The sequence below is a fragment of the Stegodyphus dumicola genome, chromosome X1 (assembly GCF_044657685.1).
Source record: "Stegodyphus dumicola isolate Sdum_Otavi_A_Nest chromosome X1, ASM4465768v1".
NCBI classification, from domain to species: domain Eukaryota; kingdom Metazoa; phylum Arthropoda; class Arachnida; order Araneae; family Eresidae; genus Stegodyphus; species Stegodyphus dumicola.
Window position 1 is genome coordinate 252,961,687 of NC_140780.1, and position 24,530 is coordinate 252,986,216.

At 34.0% G+C, this 24,530-nt stretch overlaps 1 protein-coding gene across 7 annotated transcripts in view; it reads left to right on the top strand.

Annotated features, from left to right (window-relative positions):
• The first annotated feature begins 1,035 nt into the window (after window positions 1-1,035).
• The window catches only part of LOC118197123 (uncharacterized), a 466,504-nt gene continuing 443,009 nt past the window's right edge, over window positions 1,036-24,530 (top strand). For 4 of the 7 annotated variants that reach the window (XM_085807496.1, XM_085807497.1, XM_085807498.1 and 1 more), the window contains exon 1: window positions 1,045-1,250. In XM_085807496.1, the coding sequence (XP_085663622.1) occupies window positions 1,154-1,250 (97 nt within the window). In that variant the 5' untranslated portion in view covers window positions 1,045-1,153. Of the gene's footprint in view, window positions 1,251-24,530 lie in introns of all 7 variants that reach the window. The other 3 variants (XM_085807503.1, XM_085807502.1, XM_085807499.1) reach the window with 2 other exon arrangements.

Consider the following 24,530-nt stretch of genomic DNA (forward strand, 5'->3'; position numbering starts at 1 on the left):
TGCTTAGAGTTTTTACCGTTTTACGAAAGTAAAAATGTCTGTACAAGAATTAAGCGTGAACAAAATGCAGTAAAAAGTGCTTTAATGAATGCTTTAATTTTTTCCAAATAAGTAAATCTTATTTGGAAAAAACTGTGGCTTTCATAATTCACTATACAACGTATCACATTTAATAATTAAAAAGCGTGATACAAACGCCATAGGTTTCAGTGTTAAAGTAAACCAGATCGTCCCTACTCTTTCTTGCCGACATGTCGGTGACGCGCGCCCCGCCCACTGGGTTAGTCTATCTCTTATAAGGTCCATGATTTTAGGTTAGAGAACTATTTTCATAATATTTATTTTATTTATTTATTTTTTTCATCCTTATCTTCCCAACTTGTGTTGTGCCAAAAGCAAATGGATTTGAAATATTCAGTTTAGAGAAAGTCACGAAACTTTAAGGATACAATATTATAAATACTTTTTGATAGCCTCTTTTTAGAGGTGAATTAAAAAAACAGTACTGCCTGCCCAAAATCTATGCTAAAAAAACTTACTAGAAGAAACTCTTAAATTTTTATGGTGGTGATAATAATCTATTTGTTTCAGGTTCAACACACCCTACGGAGAAGTGCAATTGCTGTATAGTTTTTCTTGTCTCATGCATGATGCAAATGCCAAGTAATATTCTTAATAAAGTATCAAAAGCACCCCTTTTCTTAGCTTCCGAATCTTTTGTTTCATTTTTAGATAAATAAACAAACCATAAAAAAAGTAAGTAATTTATGTTCAATTCACATCGTTTAAGTAACTTTGATAAAAACATGCATTTAAGAATCAACGAAAGTATCTTCATTTATAAGCTAGAATTGACGTTACTATACTGTATCAATTGCATACAATAGTTTTTATCATATATATGCATTTCTTTTAACCCTGAAACGATACAGGCAAGAGAGAGTATTGACGATTTGGCGAAGTTTTGGCGAAAGATGCGTACAACCCTCCGTCGACAGAGGCTCTCAGGCATCGCCTGCTTTTATGCGGAGTATTTGTTAGGCTTAATGGAGTACCAAAATAGAGTAGCTTGGAATAGTGGCAATAGCAGACGAGTGATGGGTAGTCTCTGAAACCGGCTTCGTCTCCGCTCCATGTGAGAACACAGGAGGCAATGGATTTCAGTCAAAGTCTATCTGAATGGGCCAAGGATAAACCTTTGAGTATCTTACAGCTCGATCCTGCAGATCGAGCCGTTTTAAAAATCGCAGGTAAGTCAAAGCCCTCTTTTACGCCGTTAGGGTTAAGGACCGACCGGAAGTCGTATTCGTCGGGGGAATCCTCCGTACGACTTCCCGTAGCTTCTTTCCAAAATTAGTCACGAAATGCCGGAGGGCTCCGAGCCCTTTGCTCCTTTAATTTGAATTCATATTCTGGTAGTTCCTGAAAATGTTTCTACGGGTCTTTCGTCATATAAGAAGACTGTGAATAGAAGATTATCATTAATAAATTGTCTTTTTTCATAAAAAATTAAATGATATATTAAAAATTTTTTGTTTACATTCTGAGATCTGGAAGTAAATGTTATTTAAATTTTGATAGTAACATGCAATATCGATCTAATATTCGTTTATTGCTGTCAGCTGGAATGCAGTGTTTTAGAAAATATCTTGAATCGAAATTTTATTATTAAGATTCATTTGATTTACTCTCCCTGAGTTTCTCTCTAGATCAGAGATTCATAAATATGAATGACATTTTATGTGGTAGCCGGCGTTAAACATTAAAGTTACTTTAATTACCTTGCCAGCTAACTGAACATATAGAATCAGTTTTGGCTTAAGTAGAAAATTCATAAATATTAGTAAAATGTTTTAGGGAACAAGACATGTTTTTTGTATTTAAATTCCTTTTAAGGAGAGGTAACTCATCTGAACTGAGATAATTCCTTACAATATATATATGGTTCATTTAGAACTCTGATTAATCTCAAGTGTTTGTGATTGCTTATCTTAATGCCTTGAAAAGCTGTTGAACTTATGAATTGTTTTCATTCATTGATATTTATCTTATTGTGTTCATTATTGTGCATTTTGTGTGAGAAGCAAAAACTACCACAATTAATGTTGGTTTCAAAATAGTAGATAATGTTTGTTCACATCACATTAAAATACTTCTACTAAAAAAATGATATTGTTAGACATTTATATATTTCTAAATTTTTCTTTTAAATTTGCTTTCAATGAGTTTTGATCACTTTTTCTGAAGGAGTCATTTTCATTATCTGTACACTGAAATGCCAAAATTTACATTTAGTGATTAGTCTGGAAGGCTAGTTATTGTATTCTAAATATATTTTTCATTGTAATGAAACTGATCTTTCATTAAATGAAAACTGTTTTAAAAGAGGCTTTTGGACATTTTTGTGTGTATCAAGAATTACTGTTAAAGGTTTATTTTTCATACACTATTTAATTTATGTAAACATGTAAAGTAAATAATATGTGAAAATATTTTACACATGCTTAATGTCCGGGAATAATTGAGCTACAAAGTTATTTTTGAAGTAAATATGGTATATAATATTATAAAAAATATGTGTTAGGAGATATAATAATGCATATCCATATAAATATAATTTACAATAATATGGCACATAATATTAAAAGATACGTATTAGTGCTATTTTTCTGATATGATATTTTTCTGATGAAGAATACTATTTTTTTCTGGAAGTATATGTTGAATTTATGATCTATGTACAAACTTCATGGGGTTATAAGTTTAAAGCACTGGTGGTGGTTATGAAGAGAGTTCTGTTTGTATTGTAGAGGTATTGTCAAAGAGGGTATGGGAACTGATGTCCTGAGAACTTATTACTTAAACAATGCATATCTTAAATATACTATAATATTACCTCAAAGTATTTTCAAGCTGTTTCTATAAAACATCACCGTATTTGTGTTTAGTTAATATTTGAATATATTTCTTTTTGTCAGATGATAGTAATTTTGTACTTAGGTATACATTGTTTTTGAGATGTTATAGCTAATTATTTTTTGTGTCTAAATTATGTCTATTGCATAATTAAGGTCTTTTATATATCTTATTTATTAGATATAGTTATTAATAAGAACAGGATTTTTCTCTTAATTAGTTTTTAAAATTATAATAACCATAAACAGTAAAACTATATATGATTTTTATAATTCAGAAACAAATATACTAAGGGGGGCCTGATGCATTACTTTCAATGCCATAATTATTATATTACAGTAATTAATCTTTTTAATTTACAATATTTAGTTATAAAATTTTTTTTAAAAAAAGTTCATTAAAATGAATTGTTAGTGTCAGTTGGATTGCAAGTAACATGAATATCAATTGTGTATATATATTTTAAAAAAATAATACATAAACAATATTAATAAATTTTCATATGGTTATCTCATACTGTGCATTGAAAAGAATAAATGAAAAATAGCAGTGTATGTATTTCAGTGCTCAGCGTAAAATACTTTTGTTTATTTTTTAATGTAAACCAATATGTAGTTTTTATTTTCATAATTAGATGTATCAGAACTTAACCATTATTTGAAAGCTAGCACATTATAGTAAAATAAATATAAATTTTATATTATTTCCTTTTATACTCTTATTTCTGTCAATGTATATATTTATAAATAATACAAGCAGTGTAATCTCACATGATAAATAGTTTTTATTAAAGTATATGATGTTTAGAGGTTTTTGAAGATTTCTATAAATAATTTTTTAACACATTTTATAGTGAATATTGTTATTAATACTGTACTTTGAATATCTGAATGTTTTAGGTTATAAAATAAAAATGCTGCATAAATTCGGAGGATTTCTCTCTCTCTTTTTTTAAAAGGCTATTTAAAAATGTATGTCCCTGAAACTTTACTTTGCTGTTCAATTGCTGATAAATAATATTAATATAATGATATAAACTTTTTGAAAGAACAAGATTCTTTTGTGAATAAAAATGGCATGTGTTAATGTAGTTTGAAACTAAAATGTCATGTTATTGTAGTACTCATTGAAAACAAAATGCCACTTTATAGAGTATCTCGATTTGCTGGAATCTCACCATTGTTATATATTTCTTAATGTGTAATGAGTTATAAAGGAGAAAATCTAACTTTAGGGCTGTTTGCTTGGTATGGTATGAATGTTTTCATGAAAAATTCTGGAGCTGAATTACCAGCATATTACTGCTGTAGCCACTTGGCCACTGGTGGATGCATCTTGATATTGAGGAGTATATGAAATTAGGATATTTATAGTAAAACATTTAAGAGAGCACTTGAGAGATCTCTTTAAGAAGGAATTGGGAAGAATTTTTTAAAGAAATGTTCTAATATACTTATTACACATGACAAAAACTCTCAATGTCTGCCCCGTAAGGTCACTGGGTAACAAGTGAAGTTTAAATTATGAATGGTTATATTCATGTAGGATGGTTGATGCTGAGAGAGGGGGAAAAAATAAATCTTCATGATATTTGATTAAGGTTTATTCTTCTGAAATTCAAATTTATTTATTTTTATAATATTACTTATGTCAGAGTTTAGTGATTGATATTTAAGTCAGTGTAATTAATTAAATTAAGTTAAAATTTTTATTTTTAAGAATTTATGCAATAAACATTTCATGCTTTTTAAGTGTAAACATAGTTGAGTACTAACATTATGCTCATTAAAAAATTAGAATATGTCATACAAAATGTATGCACATGTGGGTATATATAAGTAAAAGAATTGTTCTTATAAATTATCTATACACATATTTGCTAATACACAGGTGCAGACAGATACATAAAGGTAATTTTTTTTTTTTTTTTGCTTAGCCTTATCTGAATAATATCAAGTCCATGCAGGGCTTAATTTCTAAAATCAAAAGTGCCAGAGTCCCAGGGAAGACTGTCAGGAAGAAGGGGGAAAATAAATAAATAAAAGAATAAAATTGACTAATAATTAAAATAATTAGTCAATTTTATAATAATTAAATAATTAAAATTAAAGTTCAGTAAAATATAAATACATAAATAAAAATGTAATAAATTATTAAATCATGATAAATGGTTAAATAAAAAAAAATTATCCTATTTGGACCTCTGGCTGGACTTAAATTTCGTTAATAAAGCTAAGCAATAGCTTAGCCGGCCTCTGGCTGAATTTAAGTTGTGACTATACAGTATAATGTAATACTTCAAGAAATGAGTGGAAAAAAAAAAAAACCTTTCTTTTTAGCACATGAATGGAAAAAAGTAAATCAATCAAAGCGTCACTACTGAGAATAGATTACTAGAAATAATATGAGCGTATGGAAATATTAATGGAGAAGTGTAGCTTCCAAAACAAAGGTAGAAGAGTCTTACGCTTTTTCTTCACAATGCCTTGCTGATATAATTCTAGCTGTTAAGCAGAATGCAGTTGGGGAAAAAAAAAATTCTCCAAATCTGTTCCAATAAAAATATGAAATGTAAGGTCTGCACAAGTGAAATTTTTTATCCCCCTTATTTGGTTACATAGTGTAAGTCTGCAGGAGCTTTGCACTGAGTGATCACTAGCACTCGACATGCACAACCAGGATAACTATGTTTGGTACTTTCCGGAATAAAACCTTTTTCCTGCTCTCATAAATTCATTGGAGAATAAGCCTTTGACATGTGAATGGGGGATTTTCTTTCCTTAAAAGTCTTAACCCCTCCATCAAAGTGTTTATTCCCCAAAGAAAGACAGGCATGCAGTCAGTGGTTATAATTGAATATTTATTTTTAAAATAAAATTTGTCCTCTGAAATTGTATTTCATTTATACACAAAAGAAGTGTAAGAGCCCTTTTATTTAGAGTTCCTCTGTGTTTTAGCTAGAATCACGAGTTACCTCAGAAACTGAGAAGTACCGGAGCGGGGTTCTAATGCAATTTAAGCTCTGGGGGGGGGGGTCATGAATTACATCATGGCTAAAAGGGAAAAAGTAATATCTGTCACTGGCCAACAAAATGGCTTATAAGTGATGATTTGATTTTTTCCCAGTTCGTCCCAATTTTAATGGAAAGTACCCCAGGGGGATGGAATACAAGGGTCTTGTGTTCTTTTTTTACTTGCACCCAGGTGGTATTAGTGGTTAGGGGAGCCTATTGTGGTATTGAAGGGCCTGGGTTTGAATCCCAGAGAAGGCATAGCTGTAATTGTCCATCTTTTCATTGGAGGTAATGGAGAACCACTTACTAGGTGCTTCCACAATAAAGTGGCCTTAGCAGTGGCCAAGCCTAAGTTGGCTAAGTGCCCACTAATGGGAGGGGGAGACTTACTGCTAATGTCTCAAGAAAACGTTTGGCTGGACCAGTTTTTAAGTACCTCTGTACCACGAACATCCATCCTTCTCCTGGATTTGAATCTGAGCCCTAACAGCGCATAGTAACTGGCTCAGCTAATCATGATATTGCTCAGAATGGCATAATTTACGCACACACACAAACGTATATATATATCATAAATGCATACATGTGTGTAATAAAACCTCTCTAAGGATGACTATCTATAATTCCGGACAGTTTTGGTTTTCTCTGAAGGTAACATGAATAATTATTGATAAATTATTATGTTCTCTGAAAAAACTATTTACTTTATAAGGTTGTTATTTTAGGATGATGCTGTTACTAGTCATAAATTAATTTTAAACATTAGTAGCCAAGGCTACAATGGTCAACATAGGAGGTTTTACTGATATACATATACATAAATGTGTATACATATTTATAGAACATCCTTTAAAGTGGGTAATTACTCTTGTTTTTATGGAAAAAATGAAAATGGTTCTCTTTTGTTTACATCATTTTTGACAATAATATTGTTGTGTTACATAAAATCATGTTGGAAAAATATGTGATGAAAACAGTGCTGTAATTGAAATGCTTGAATGTTATCTTAGGATAATATGACATCTCAAGAAATAACTGTTGAATTTTCAATTTAGGAAATCTTTTTCAGAACTATTGTTAAAAATCATTGATAGTAATCAGGAAAGAAACCCTCTTGGGGGTAGCCAGCACTTTTTTATAATTTGTTAGCGTTTATTTTAGTAAGAAGAAAAATTTAACTTAATTCATTAATGAAAGCAGATATTTGAAAACCATCAGCTGATCAGAAATTCAGCAGTCTATATTTCCATATACTATATACTAAGATCATTTGTTTACACTGTAAAAAATGTATTTATGTCTGAATAACAAGTCAGTGAAAAAAACTGATTAAATAAATATTGAATATGACTGATTTCTGATTCAGAGTTATTTTGTCAGCCATTTTATTTAAGCAAAGATCAGTTAAGTGGTGTATAACTGTATTCGAAAATTGGAAGTAATTTCAAATTGTATTTTCTATATTTTGTATAAGCATTTGTAGATGATTTATTGTTGGGTTATTGAGTATGGATATTTGTAGGTAATTTTTTTTTTAAAATCATTATTGAGAGCAATTGGATATTGACGATTTGTAAAATGGTATTGATGATGGTCTGTAAATTGGTATTGAATCTGTGAGTATAAATGTATTTAAGGAAAGGAAATTGATGTCAAGGAATCTGAGTCAAATTATCAGACATTAAGGAATTCTTTCTTTCATAATGTTCAGTTGCTGTCTTAAAAAATTGTCAATTCAAGATAAGAAGGAATAAATTATTACATTAGTATACAATTTGTAAAACCTTTTTTACAGTATAGAAGCCTTCTTTAGAATAGGTGTTAATGAGATTTTTAACACATCATCCATAATATTATGAGTCTTCATTAATTGTTTTTTAAAAGCATTTTGCTAGACTAGCAGTGTAGCAATTCTGATAGCTCAAAATAAGTTCATTAAAACCATCTTCTGAAATTGATGTCCTATTTCATGACGTACTTTCAGTTAACGTTCACAAGAAAAATATTTCCTCTACTTAATAAATTTAAAATTAATTAAATTATTTAATTATTTATGGCAATTTATTTAATCTTAAAATATGCCAGGCACCAGGTTTTGTTGTATTAAAATTTTATGTGTGCCCCATTATTGCATGAAATGTCACACATCTATTCTTCCCTTGATCATTCAGAAAACAAGTTATATGTGTAGGTTAAGGCAGTATATTTTGGTATCTTCATGATTTGCATTTTGTTTACAGAAAACCTTGAAATAATGAGGTGAGAAAATTTAAGAGACTTAGTCATTCTGTAACCATGCATTTTGAAGAATAATTGTTTTCAATCACAAAAGGGAAGCTTTCTGAACATCTTAGAGAAGGGGAGCCTTTGGGGGCCTGTTGTCACTGCCTGCAAGGCATTGTTTCAAAATCCTTTTCTGTTGTTTCTTCAACATAGGTTCAGCATCCGGTCACCCCCTTTCATTTTTGATTTTAATAACCTTTTGACAAGCGTCATGCTTTCAAGGTATTGAGAATATCATTTAAAACTCATATGTACTGACATCACTAACTACTTTTCAAATGTACAGATGACTATTTTGATGCTTTTTCCTGTCGATTATTTCGTTTGCTAAAACAAGATTTGCTCATATTTAAATAGTTCCTAGGTTCTGAAAAGCAGCTTATACATTGGTTACGTAACGGAAAGGAGGAGAAATAAGATTATCATTTTAGTCATCATATTCGTATTCTGATTCCCCAAACGCATCACGACTTTTCTCTTCGCGCAACACGCGTAAGGTTTTATCGTTAACGGAAATTCGCATCCAGATGTAATAATAGTTCCACGAAAATTTACAGACATTCGACACGGAAAGAAAATTACTGAACGCTACACATCCGTTGTAAAAAATGCGGCTTGTTTGTGATACATAACCAGAAGGCGTAATGATTATCATCCGTGAAAGCTGATATTTGTCGTGAGATTTTCTACAAGTGTTGTTTTTACGTTAGACGTGTTCTAGCGCTAAGAAAGATATCTGCTGTAAATGTCTGGTATCGATTTTGAGAAACAGTGCAGTATAGGGTGTATTCCGCATCGTGTATTCCGGGTCTTGGTAACTTGGCTTAAATCCATGTATAAGGAGAAAGAACACGTGTTGTGAAAGACTGCTGAAAATATTTTACCAAGACATTCGAATTATTTAGAATTCATTTTAAGTTAACTATCAGCATCAAAGGTACTGTTTCTGAACTGAATAAAGAAGAAAAAGTGATTACACAGCCTAAGAAGTTTAAAAAAAAAAAAAAAAAAAATGGCAATTATGGATTTATACTGTCCCTAAGAATTTGCGATTTTCATGTAAGAAGCGTGCTGATTTCATGTATTTTACCAAAGTAACCTGATATTTATAGTATAATGTAAAACTCCCCCCCCTTTTTAAAGAAGATTAAATTCGTACACTTTTGATTTAAATCAAAATAGTTTATTGCGTGATAATATTTGGTGTGTGGTTTGTATGTGCGTATTATTCATTGAGCATTGTGGGAAGTAATGTAAATTTGGTCTGGGAGCATGGACTTTAGGGTAAAAGTGCAATCAGTAGTTCTACTTCATTGTTAGTTTTATATTGTTCTCATTAAATCGATTTTATGGCATAGAATGCTGCACTGCAGTTATCGATTTGAGGATACGAACCAGACCTTAAAACGAACCAGAATTATTATATGCTTCCTTTAAAGAGAGGTTATAATTGTTTACACATGTTAGCGTATATTTTTGCTTTCACTTCATTTATGATAACTGTTGAATTTCAGTGCCTATTAATTCTTTTTCTCCTATAAATACTGACGGGCGAAACTTAAGGAACTACTGCATTTTTAAGCTTTAAAAACTAATGAAAAAGTTCATTATATTTGTATAACTTTAGGCTTTCAGCAGAAAGCTGGAGCGTATTTAAATTAAATGGTGCATGAATGTTTAGAAGCTTGACGACAGATGACGTCATTGCGCGGAAATGATAAAAACAGAAGCTGAGGAATTCTCTTTTATTTCGTAATGGTTAGCGCAGTCGTCCTAATTGCAGACAACGAATGACCATTGATAAATATTTAGTTCACTTACATTAGATGTATATACGATTAGATGCACATGTAGAGCAGTTCAGGGGATCATGCCTTCTACTTAAGTCCACCTTTTCCTTCATTTAATGTATATTTATATATCTGTAACACTGTCTCTAGTGCAATTTATTCATGCCTGGAAAAGATTTCTTTGTATAGTTTTTACTGTCATAAGTTTGAAATCACCTAACGTAGAGCTTTGCTTAGTCACTTAAATAGACCACCATTACTAGAGGTGATTAAAAAAGAATGGGTGCACCAGCGGTCGAGCAGTAAACTCTCTGAACACTAGTAGTTCGACCTGGGTTCGATTCCAGGAGAACGGGTTGGCTGCACGAGATTTTCCGCAGTTTTCCCTGTGTGTAACGTGGATAGCAGCCAGTTTCCCCTCCGGCCCACCAGCGGCCGAGCGGTAAAGTCGCTGAACACTGGTAGTTCGGTCCGAGGTTCGAATCCCGCGAACGGGCTGGCTGCATGGGTGTTTTTCCCCATGTGTAACGTGTATACGAGCCAGTTTTCCTTAGAAAGTCCTCCACGAAGGCATCCCTCCCCTTAGACAGATAGCCCTAGTGTGCTTGGTCATAATTAAATACACCACCCTTAGAAAGTCCTCCACGAAGACATCCTTCTCCGAAGGCAGATAGCCCTATTGTGCCGTACCGTAATCAAATAAAACATAAATAAAGGTGCTAAAGCAGTCTGCTGCTCTTATCTCTTCCCATTTATACTCACTCATCTGTAGTAAAAAGATCTCCTAGATCAAATAGTTCTCTTCTGTATGCTGTAGAGGTTTCTGGAAATTGGTCATCGGAAAGAATCCCGCGGCTTTAATCATTTGGCAGTGATAACAACTTGATTGCTTTGGTCTTGTATTGTATATATTTACTGGCATTTATTTGAATGAATAGGAAACATTCCATTTAAGTTATTTTAATTTATGGATTATGTTTCTTAGAACTTGAGTAAATGATAAACATAACTTTTATTCAGTTTGCCCATACAGGTTACTTGAAGCGTATTAGGAAATGATAAGTGATTCACTGTTTCTGAATACTGTATGTCTACTGACCTCATTGAATCTCATCTGGCAGCACTGAAATAAGTAGCCAATTTCTGCATCTCTTTATTAGTCATTTTGGTTTCTCTCCAGGTCTTTTAGTATGAACTGGTGTATCTGTGTTTAAAATAACGATTGCTAAAGGTTTTGTCGGATGCTCGAATTTCGGTAGAGGAGATTATGTGTTGTAAAAGTTTTCGTTAGATCTTTCATGTGTAAAACAAGATTATAATTTTTGTTTAAAATATACTGTGTTTCTAATTAAGTATCTGTCGTATGGTTCATTGATTGATTTTAATTAAAGCAAAGTGTAGTTTTTAAATAGTTATTTAGTGTCTTGAGTGTTTTCAAAGTGCTCCTAATATTGCTTCATTGTTATATAAACTCGTCATTAAGTGGTTATATTTTCTCATCCAGGTTTAAATTATGCATCTGTTTCATATTATTACATGCTCATAATAGTAATGTATATATTTAATCCTTTATAAGTAATGTTGCCTGAACTCCTGTGACTTGAGAAGAACTACAGTTTAGTTAAGACCGTGTAGATGAAATTATTTTAGAGCTTACCCCCTTTTTCCCAATTTCGAAAGAGTTCCCCCTACTTCGCATCATATTAAAACCCGCTCAACCGAAACGCTGGAGTAAACTAAGACTTAAACTGTAAGCATCGAGACCATTAATTTTTGCTTTTTAATAAACATTTTTCTCATTATTCTCAAGTAAATGCATATTTTACGTTATAAACAAGTAATCGGATAAGCATCGAGACCATTAATTTTTACTTTTTAATAAACATTTTTCTCATTATTCTCAAGTAAATGCATATTTTACGTTATAAACAAGTAATCGGAGGGTATTTATATACAAAAACGCGAGCCGTGAAGTCTTCAAAAGGGAGATGACTTTAAGTGCTTGCATTCGTCGATTTACAATGCCAATTAAAGTTTACGCCAATTAAAGTATACAAAAGATTTTTGTAAATGTAAAAAAAAGTACAAAAAAAGGGGTGTTTCAATAATTTTGATAATTACTTTACAAAAATCGTGATGTAGATTCCAGTTGAATTTTTTGCCATTCGGTAAGTAGTGGCGCTTTTTTGTCGTCCAAGATGGCGGCATCCAAGATGCCAAATGTGGCTTACATTAGTCGTGCCGCAAAACTTAAATTTTTTTTATGATGCATATATTATTGCCTGCGGGTGATTCAAATAAAAAATAAGTTTAAAATGAGAATGATTTCGAAGTTTTTCATTCTAAATGTATAACTAAGAATTCTAAATATGTATTTTAAATGTCTCCCCCCAAAAAAAAATTCTCTGCAAAAAGTAAGCCATTTTTATTTTTTACGAAAACAAATCTGGCCATGGGTTATCCGATATTGCTGCTAGCTCGGATAAATAGCATTCTATTGCGTCCTTTCGGTATAACTTGTGTTCGGTATAATTCGTTGCCTAGAAACGAAATGTTTTAAATTTATGAATCGCTGCCTAGCAACAATATATACCTATCTATCAAACATTTTTGTAAGAATAACATAATGCCACCCTGTAAGTCTGTTAAGTCTTTGTTATTCTTTCATTTGAAGGTAAAATTATTTTTTTTTATGATAAATTTGTGTTATATGTAGTTGTTGATAAGTGCTGTAATTATTACTCAATCTATAACGCATCTCAACTGGATTTTTTTAATTTTAGCAATCATTTTGAAATTAAGAATTAACTCAATATTGAAAGCTTCAAGAGCGATTTCGTATCTTTATAGGCTACAAAAGAAAATTTTATAAACTTTCATAAGGGCTTATGGACTTCTCATATCCATCAGCTGTTAAAGTGCAAAATTCCGGAAGAGATTGGATTTTTTTTTTTCAATATTACATCACACCATGTGTCTAGTATGCTGTATTTAAGAATTTTTTGGCGTTTCTTTAATATTTTGCGTAATTTAAAATTTTTTGCGCAATTTTCCTCTCATTTTCCATTGAGTCAAAATAACGTCTAATATGTGATCTGCACAGTTTTTTCGGTGGAAAAATGTAACGAAAATTTTTCATTAAGAGTATTTATTCTGGAAACGGATTGCCGTTGAATAAGTATTTATCATTCCCTTATTTATATCTCATACATAATTTAGAAGATAAAACAAATGAGAGATAGGGCCCCGCTTAGCAAACATTATCTGATTATAACTTCCTTGTTGTATTTTCTACCTTATCTTCGAATAATTAGGTAATTACAACCACCGAAAACGCTACAAACAATAATTGCCTAAGACGCATCTCGGGAGAGTTGCTCTGATCTGACTTCGGATAGCTGCATTAAGCTGTACAGCAGGATTCTTTACCCGACTTGTGTAATTTAAATCATAATTTAGCTTTCTCTTTTTACCGATATTCATTCATTTCCCCTTTATAAGTAAACGAACATGTTATAGGGTAAAATTATGGTTGCTGTGTTGTTCATCGGGAATTGCAAAATATCAATTAATATTTTATTGAATTTTCAGAACTTGTTGATTTGTGTCTTCTATGGCCCAGCAAATAAAATTGCTAAACACTAATTGCGTTCAGCAATCAGTTCGATTTGCAGCAGAATGGGATGATAGTTGGGATTTTCCTTACTTGTAACATTACGAGCGATTTCTTAAAAGAAATGATCATCGAAAGCCATTTCTTTACCGTGGCAGATAGTTCTCCGGGGCTTCACTCTAATGAATTGGACTTTTTGCTGATCTAATACTTTGCATTCATTCAAGTGGCATCAAAGTGATGAACATAATCTGGAGCTCTTGTTACTTATGCGGATTTAAAATGCTAAAAATAGTAGATTCCGATAGTCCCCACTAGTAGCCGAGCAGATGAGTTACTGAATAGTTCTAACTGCTAGTTCGACTCATCTAATTCTAGTTATTGGATTAGATGCATGAGACTTTTCATGTTTTTTCCTTGTTTATGTGAATGCGAGCCATTCTCCCTTAAAAAGTCCTACACCAAGGAATCGCTTCCCTTCAGCATAAAGCCCTCCTGTGCTTTGCCTTAATCAATTAACTTAACCTGATTCTGATAGTCTAAGGATAAGATTTATGTCAGAGATGTGTAAAACAAGCTGAATATTCAGCGCTAATAATGAATGAAATGTGTAGAGTTTATTTGTCTTTTTCTAAGAAGTAAATAATTGTTATATACATTGTCTTTGTGCCGCCTAGATAACTCAGTAGATATTCTACTTAGAATGTTTGATTAAAGTGTGTGTTAGGAATCTAATTCATCATTAATGGATGTTACAGTTAGAATTTGACAATTAATTAAATAAATATTTTAAGGATTGGTTCTTACAAATACGCTCATAAACCTGCTGTTCGAAGTCATATCCTAAAACAAACGTTAGTTATTACATTTAGCTGAATAATTTAGTCAGAAAGTGAAAGTGGAAATTTCTCGAATAAATAAATAAATTAAAAAAAAAAAAAAAAAAAAAAAAAAAAAGAAGAAGAAGAAGAATAGTAATAATACTTTCTTACGAATAAGTACAAAAAAATGGCATGCTTTATAGTTGGTTTGGTTTATTTAATTATGGCAAAGCACTCGAGGGCTATCTGCCTAAGGGGAGGGATACCTTCGTGGATGATTTTCTAAGAAAATTAGCTCGTACACCCGTTACACATGGGGAAAATCACAAGTACGCCCATGCTGCCAATCCGTACGCCAGAATTCGAACCCCGGATCGTTTGAATCCCGCGAACGGGCTGGTTGCATGGGCGTTTTCGTGGTTTTTTCCATGTGTAACGTGTATACGAGCCAGTTTTCCACAGAAAGCACTTGATGACATTTGATGGCGTTTAGATTTTGATAAAGTTTGTAGCCGTGGAGAAAAATGACTAGACATTGTCTCCATCACGGATTGTTGTTGCTAGAGCATTTCTCAGTCATTTCTCCATGCCTTCATCAGCATTACAAGTTCATTTCAACAATTCATCTGATACAGTGCATTTTCGATTTTATTCAACATTCGTCTAGCGCATGTGTTCAAAGTTTTGTACCATTAAAAGTCAACCAACCAACCACCACAGATTGTAGATGTGCATCGGTCGGTCTCTTTTTTTCCGTGCTAATTTTCAACTGTGAGAAAAAGCTATTTACGTATAGTAAATGTATTCCTGAACAAAGCGATTATTTTTAGTGTAAAACTTCGTAACTCAGCTTATTTACCGTATTTATTTCTTTAAAAGAAACCTACATTCCAATAAGCATGCGCAGTAATATTAATATTACAATACCTGATAGATAGTGAGCCAGTATCCGACGGTAATTGAGCCGGACACGTCGCGTTTACCATGTAAAACCCAGGGGTACCTCACATGAGAAGGAGTCTTGACCACAGTTCTCAAGAGGGACGTCGAAAGAGTGAAGGAGAAGGAGCGAACAAAAGACACGGATTCGAAAGATCGAACTTAGATAAGGCTGCTGAACGTAAATGATAGAAGTAATGATAGAAGTGAGCTGGAACGTAAATGATAGAAGTAAGGTGAAATCACATGTTTGGAAAATTTCTTAATTGTGACAACACCTACTACGTGCAGGTAGCTTTACGAAGAATCTGCACAAAATACATTTCAAATAATAATTGCAAGCGCAAATAAAATCGATCAAATCCTAATGTAAAAGTGTAAATACAAACTGAATAATGAGTACAATTTACCAATAAATTAGTCCCCAGAGGGGAAAAAACTAGGTGCAGTAGAGAAAGGAGAAAATGATGCGAATATTTTTAAAATTTTAGAGCCTTCCTCTAAAGAGCTAGGGTGGAATACAGTATTTTTTGACAAATATGAATAAAAGTAAATAAAAATCTGCATCTTTTTATTGTTTATTTACTCTTAAAATATTGAAAATACTATGCCAATCGAGTCGTCTGATCAAGACGTTCAGAAATTCATAATGAAAGCATTAGTCGAGGGTTTTAACTTGGCATACGTGACTCTAGTAAAATTAAAATCAATGGATCCGAACACCTAGCGATTCGGAATATCTGCCTTATTCTGCCTTATCCATTCTGATTTGTCTGGCTACAAGGCTATCTACGATGACAGAAAGCTTGTAATCATAGAATTTAGACATGTTTGTAAGATGCCGCTCTCAATAACGTTTTGATAATAACTCTGAGGACCTCGACTACCCTTAGTATTCGACATCGAGAGGAGCAGAAATTGCCAGAGAACAGCCATCCACCTCCAGCGTCGACTGTTCCATTACGGAGCCAAATGAGCTGTCAAAAGACGTTTTTTTTTTTTTTTTTTTGACAAATACCTAATGCAGTTTGTATTTACATGCAGTCACAAAAGTCTGCATATATCCATTGAAATAGAGGTTCATCAAACTCTGTTCGATTTGGTTGCAGATTTGTTTAAACCAGCATGTCACAAAATTCAGTATACAGTTTGTAGAGACATTAGGTATTTTTGGAAGCAGGCAAGATGAAAAATTAGCAACGCCTTCGCCGGGAATCGAACCGCGGACCTCTCAATTACGCGCTGAGCGTGCAGACCACTACTCTAAGAAGGCGGGAGAAATACCTTGTATACTCGTCCTTTTAAAAGGCGACGTAAAGTCTGCCAGGAGGGTTGGGCTGCGTCCCTCATATCCCCTTTAAAGGGGGACTGGGTTTTTAGGGGACACAATCGCCAAATCCTGGGTGAGGAGAATCATCATCCAACACCCTTTTAGTTCGGGCGCCACTGTAGAGACATTAGGTATTTTTGGAAGCAGGCAAGATGAAAAATTAGCAACGCCTTTGCCGGGAAGCAGGCAAGACGGAAAATTAGCCGCCTTTTGGATTTGTGAGTACACTTCAACTCTGTGTGAAAGTCAGAATCTCGATTCTCTTTTCCAAAGGCGATCGTAGTTTGAAGGGGTAAAAAAGTCACTAATTCATAGTAAGAACTTTGTTTAGATTTTGAAAAATCTTCTTGTAAAATTAAAGTATGAAAATAAGTCTTATGGTGAAACAGCTAAGATTATTGGGAAAAGTCGTGCAGCTAACAGACTATAATTAAAAATTGCAAATCACGAGGAAATGTGCTCAACAAACCCCGAAGTGGTTGTGCAAGGAAAGTTATTGTGATGCAAGAACTCTTTTTAAATTGAAAACAGAAAAGTGCGAGGGAAACACTTACTGAGCCAAGATAACATTTACTCTGTAGTAGCTTGAGAGGTGAAGACTCAAGTATAATTCAGGAAAAACTGCTTATATTTGCTTACAGTCTTCTAACTCCTATTTAAGGTAGGGTGATATTAATGTGGGTAATTGAATTGGACCTGCATGCAGATAAGAATTGCAAGGAGGGACTAATGATAAAAAGCTTATTTGCATGGATACTGCCGAATAAAGGGACTTGCATATTACCATACTAGCACTGTAATTACCATCTTCGTAGGTCATTGATGACTGATAGTTTCGTCTCAGGATAAAACGAGCAGAGTGTGTAGAGAATTTTCGAATCTTAAATCCGTATGTCAGATAAACACAATCAAGTTTTTCTTGAGTTCTATGAAGGATGTAGATAGATCGGAGTTCATATGCTATTTCAAAGCCCAAGAAAGGGGCCTCTTAAAAATTTCAGATTACAGACTTAAGAAAATTTGTCATTTAATGAAGTAGTAGTTATTGCTTTTACCATGAATTTTTGTAACTAGATTAATGGCTATGCCTGGTTTCGTTAATTTTGGCAGAACACTAGAGGGCTATCTGCCTAAGGGGAGAGATGCCTTCGTGGAGGACTTTCTAAGGGAAACTGGCTTGTATAAACGTTGCACATGAGGAAAACCACGAAAACTCCCATTGCAGCCAACCTGTTCGCCGAGATTCGAACCCTGGAACGAACCACCTGTGGTCAGCGACTTTACCGCTCGGCCACCGATGGCCCTTAATAGCTGTACAAGATCAATATAGATGAAACTATAATTATATTTACTTATTAATTAAAAAAATAATTGTTTAGTCCAAGCACACCTGGCCGTGGATATTTTTCGAACATTTCTCTAGAAAAAAATTCGTTTTTCTAAATTTTTTTTGTCATTTCTCACATTTCGGGAGGGAGTACGGCTCTTTGGATGGGGTGGAATAAAGACAAGAAAGATTTTGACAACCGAGCAAACAATAATCTCGCAGACGACGCCGAAAGACGATAGTGTAACGTTTCTAAAAGTCTAGAGAAGTTTGAAATGAACGGAGCTCATGCCTTCGGGTAGGGCTTTCTGTGGGAAACTGACTCGTATACACGTTACACATGGGGAAAAACCACGAAAACGTTCATGCAGCCTTGCCTGTTCGCTTGGAATCGAACTTAAGTCGTAATTACCAGTGTTCAACGACTTCACTGCTTGGCTGCTGGTGGGCTTGGCTCTCATTTAAGGCGTTTGATTTAAATTATATCAATTTAGGTTTAAATAACTATACTCAGAAGTGGCTGTGAAAGAAAGGAGACGAGATTAGTTAAATGTAAAGCGACGAGGGGTAATATGTAATATTTGATGATAAATTTGTAGAACTCGCAGGAGTTCATCAATACTGAGGAATTATGATCCGTAATCTGACTTTGCCTATTGCTAAGTGGGCTGCGTAAGGTGCTGGAAATGGTCACGACCTGTCTGACTTTTTGACATGAGGAGTTTTCACTTTTAACCTTCACTCGATGGTTTCTTCTTCCTCGTAAGCCTCCGCCTCATTCATTACTTAGTGATTCGAGTAGTTTCGGAACTAGTTTTAGTGAGTATCTTCTATCAATTGACATGTTATTCCGCCGAAAAAGGGAATAATACGATTTCCTTTACAACGTTTGTCTTACGCGTTTAATGTGCAGCTTCCATTCAAAGAACAAGTGTTTCAATTCCGAAGTCATTTGGTTGAATTCTAATATGTTAGCTCTGGAGTTTGCTTTCGTAAAGTTCTAGAATATATTTCAAATCTGTGAATTTGCCCCATCATGCGAAGCTGAAATAATCGCGTAAATTTTTTTATGGTCAAGAGTTTTTAGAAACATCCTTTTTTTAATGTAAAATTAGTGACTTGCTCAAAGTCAAAAATTTTATTTCAGGACCAGTTTTTCATCTTCGAGGGATTGTCGTTGAGTAATCCATTTCAAATTTTGGGCTATCATTGTGACGCTCGCGTTCAACGTTTTAACCAATCAGAGCGTAAAATGGCTTTAAATAGATATATTATCAATATTTTGATTGGATTTTGCGTTACTTCAGCGAATTCTTTCGTTGTTCCGTTTGGTCAGACCTGAAGAAATGAAAAGAATTTTGGTTTATTTTTTTATGAAGAGGATTAGAACCTTTGTAGTGTAAATGCATTTATCTTATTTTGTGTTATACGGGATATTATGCTGGGGTAATTAGCTAACGAATATTGTAATTCTGTGATTTGCGAGTTTTTATATTGTTAGGAAGAAAACCATTTTCCGAAAACTATTTCGACCATTCGATACAGTAGAACTCCGAATATACGGACTGACTGTGACCCACAGCCTATACAGATGTTAGAAAAGTCCGGATAATTTTTTACTTCCCCCCTTTTTTTGTTGACCAGGTACATATTTCCCGTTACATAAGTGAGATAAATTTATTTTCTGTGTGGCGAGGGAACTGACATGTCACAATGTTTGTCTAATTTCTTGAAAAGGGTGCCTTCATGGAAAATTATCTTAAGAAAAACAATTTCATGTTTACGTTACAATCGGAAAAAAACCAAAAGTCATTATTTGTTCGGCGATTGGCATTGAATCTGAGATGAACTGCCAGAGTTTCACGGCCTTAGCCATTCAGTACCAACTATACTATTTCTTCGCGCGGCCAGATAGTTTCTCACACAGTAAAAAGGGAATAATAGGTCTGTGTACAATACATAATTGCTTTTCCAGTAATGTCTATAATCTGCTGTATATTATTTGCTGAACATTGTAAGCTAATCACATATCGTACACATATTTTATGGCTTTTTAAAACATGTACAGACAGTTGCATCACTATTTTGTCTTCTTGAAATCAACGGAAAAAGTAAAGAAAAAAAAAAAAAAAAAAAAAAAAAAAAAAAAAAAAAAAAGAACGAGGCTAAACGTTAATTGCAAGAACGAATAATTCTCATTTTTATTTTATGTCATTACTTACTTTAAAAACGTTGATTTTGGGGTTTACAGTACATGCACGAATTCTTTTATCTCTGTCTTTGCAGTTTTAAAAAAAGACTGATGCTTAGGATAAATATGTGTATATAATATTTTTTTATTAAAGTGACATGGCATGGTTTTGTTATGGTTTATTTGATTATGGCAAAGCACTTGAAGGCTATCTGCTTAAATGAAGGGACGCCTTCGTGGAGGACTAAACTGGCACGTATACACGTTATACGTGGGGAAACTACGAAAACGCCTATGCAGCAAGCCCATTCGCCGGTTTCGAACCTGGGACCGAACTACTAGTGTTCAGCGACTTAACTACTCGGCCGCTACTTGGCCTGACAGGAGTATGAAATAAAAGTTAGAAGATCGGTTTTTCAAAGATATTTATTTATTTGTGTAAATGCGAAAAAGATTGGAGCATTAACTTGATTTAATCTCTTCTTCATTACATTTCTATTTAATCCAAATATAATGAATGTTTTAAGTTTTCATTTGTCTCTTTATTTGCTTTCCCCTATAAAACCTGATGGGTTTGAATTGATAATGACCTTTCATTTCCTCGATGAGCGTCGGTTAGAAATATGAGAAACGTATGCTCCCATCATTGTGTGGTTAGCGTATGTTGAACGTTTTCTTAAAGAAGCCGCAGGATGTTGTCGAACAGTGTTTAAGCCTCGTAATATTTGCGAATAATTCGTACATCGACAGTGAGGCACTATTATTTTTGCTTATTTTCTTCCCTTAATCGCAAATCATTGGCTGAAAACACTGTTAACAACAGTGTAATCATTAAATTGAAATATGGTTGCAATATTTCTCTCGCGAATAAAGTAATGAACGGGAGGAGAAATTCTTCACGAGCTAAATAAATATTCAGTGCATTTTCTCTCTTCGGCATTTGTATTGCCACGTAAAATAGGAATACTTAGATTAAATTAGAAAAAAAGAAATGCATTTATTTATTTTAATACTTCTATAGTTTATTATTTTTATATTTTAATTTCCTTAACTCATCGTACGTATAGTTTTTATTTATTTATTTTTTTTTTTTTTTGTCATTTAGAGGGTTTTGTTTGTAAAAAGGCACCAGAAGGACACGTCCTTTTTTATTTTCTACTGTTAACCTCTGCAAATTTTGATGCAGAAATTTTCATTCCCTCCACTTAAGTTATACTCCTTTACTCGCTCAGTAAGTGTCAATTGAGATGCTGTATTGTATTCTAGGAAAAATTCGATAACTTCCTACAGCAATTAAATATTATCAATATAGTATTGCCAGAAATGCAGTTTAAAACCTTAAGTCGTGTTGTTATACTCATTAAACCTTTGCCGACGTAGAAAGCGGACCATCTCAAAGAATTTTGAAATATGATAATATATCAGGTATTAGTATTCGGGTATTGTATTCGTATATTTTCAAACAATACGTTTTCATTACGATAATTAAAGATCTTCACTTTTCTATACATGTTATTAAAGTATTAGATTGAAATGCTAAATAAGACCTATAATGCTGTTTAAATTAGCCTGTACTGAGAATCCAGTCCGTTCATACGAGCTATGACCTTCCTTGTTTTTCTAATTTATTTGTATTTTACTTTTACGATCAATCTTAACATGAATCCTCATCTTAAAGTTCACAGTACTTTTCGCCTCATTATTCGTGACATGCATTGTTCATTTTCTCCCACAGTCCATTTGTTAACTTCTCATTCGTATCACAGCTTGTTTGTAAACAGCTTGTTTTGTTGTCATTTGGAGAGGACAAGGTTCATTGTTTTTTCCGTTTTTATTTTAGCTGCTACCATAAAGTTTGTTAGCACTGAGATTTGAAAGTGTCTCTTCGCGCATAGCAACTAAATTTGTTGAGATGAGAATATTTTTATGCTAGGTTTTCCTAATGGGGTAATTTACCTCTCTGGTTGTCCGAAATTTGTTATTCGTTAGAGTTCGAATTCCATTCTTATAGCGATGTATTCCGATATGTTTTCAGAAGTTTACATTTCATAGCTAAGCTGAAGGTATTTTATTGTTTTATGAAAAAGGCTCCGCGTATCGATACACTACTTTGCCAAATCTGTTTAATGCAGTTGCTTGACACAATAATTGTTTTAGCGCTGTATTTTCGAGTGTACATGAAACACTCGAGTGATTGTAATGTATTGTACACTCATTTCGAGTGATTGTAATGTATTGTACACAAAGACGGATTTAATTCTGTATTGCGCACTGTCTTTTAAAATGACAGTGATGGTTTTAATTATTCAGTGATGTTGCGTAAGACCTCGAGACGACCCGATTGATGCTTTCTGGAAGTTCCTGGAAGACGAGGGAGGGGCGAGATTGAAAGAACGCAGCTGACTTTTTAAAGTTATCATTAAAAGCCGATATATCCGTCTGTTCTGAACGAAATTATAGTTAATTAAATCTTCTTGCATTGTCACGGCCTTTCTCACTAACGGGGGTAATTCATTCCTATTTCCGTTTAAAGAAAAGCAAAAGTTTCGGAAGAGATATGATGAATTCCTGGAACTGTCTGATTCTCGTCAGTATTCGGCGTTTGAGCAGCTGAATTGCGTTACTGTATTTACGACGGTGTTTGTTTGATTTATGGACGATCGTTTTTCTTTATTTGCCCCCCTTGCGCCCTGTACTTTAATTCGCTACGGTGGTGACGAAAATGATTCTGCGCATGTTAAGATAATTTATCTCTCTATGCAATATTTTATTAGAAGACTATGTTAATAATGCGTTTACTGATTCTGCATTTGCATATCCAAGGTTCAAAGCCAGGCATCGTGTAAAATATACCTCAGTCAATCAAATAAAGTAGTTCAATAAAGCTTCAAAGTTGTTTAAACACTGAATATTTAGTGTTTAAACAACTTTGAAGTTGCAAAAATACACTTGCAAAACGAATTTAGGAATGAAATATTTTTTAGGCATCACTCAGAATTACCTCTATGTTTGAAATACACTCATGTCCATAAATTAAGGATAATGCAAAATCAGGCAAAGGAAGAGTTCGAAGCAAAACAAATTTGACTTATTTGTAAAGCTTATTTATTAAACAAAAGGTAAAGATCAAAAAAAGATGCTATATGTTTGATATTATTAAAAAAATTAGCGAATTTTTCTCCCTGGAGCAAATTACAAAAAAAAAAAAAAAAAAAAAAAACCTTTTTACAAAAAACCAGTATTACATGGTTGGTATGATTGTTAATACATTGTATGTCTCCCAGACGATGCAATACAGTTCGTACAACGCCTAGGCATGCTGAGTATCAAATTATCGATCTGATCTTGGGGGATATTACACCAGTCAAAAAGCAATGCTCTCCGAAGTTCCGGTAGACATGTAGGAGGAGGTTGACGGGCTGCAACTCGTCGGCCAAGCATGCCAAACACGTGCTCTACTGGATTCAAGTCCGGTGAGAATGCTGGCCAGTCCATACGGGTGATATCCTCCGATTGCTGGTGTATTTAATTATGGCAAAGCACACTAGGGCTATCTGCCTAAGGGGAGGGATGCCTTTCGTGGAGGACTTTCTAAGGGAAACTGGCTCGTATACACGTTACACATGGGGAAAACCACGAAAACACCCATGCAGCCAGCCCGTTCGCGAGATTCGAACCTCGGACCGAACTACCAGTGTTCAGCGACTTTACCGCTCGGCCGCTGGTGGGCCTCCTCCGATTGAAGGCATTCGCTTACGATGTTTGCACGGTGAGGACGGGCGTTGTCATCCATAAACACAAATTGTGCGCTCATGGCGCCCCGAAACAAACGTACATGTTGTTCCAGAATGACGTCCCGATAGATTTGGCTTGTCATGGTTCCAATTTGAACATGCAGGCCAGTTCTGGAACCCAGAATAATTCCACTCCAAACGAGCACTCCTGCACCACCGTAACGGTATCGTTCAATGATGTTTTCTTGGTGGTAACGGGTACCTGGAGCTCTCCATATGAAAGTCCGACGAGAATCAGACTGCAAGCTAAACCTGGACTCGTCGGAAAACATCACACAAGCCCACTGTTGCGGTGTCCACAATGCATGCTCTCTACTCCAGGCTAACCGCAGGCGACACTGAGTTGCAGTAAGTGGAACGCATCTGACAGGTCTACGAGCATATAGACCAATCTGCCTTGAAATTTTCGTACCAGTGGCTGAAGAGAGCTGACGAGACAGGTCTGAGGCTGTGCTCCACCTGTTTCTTTTGGCAGTAACTGCCAAATACCGGTCCTCATTCGGCGTTGTAAC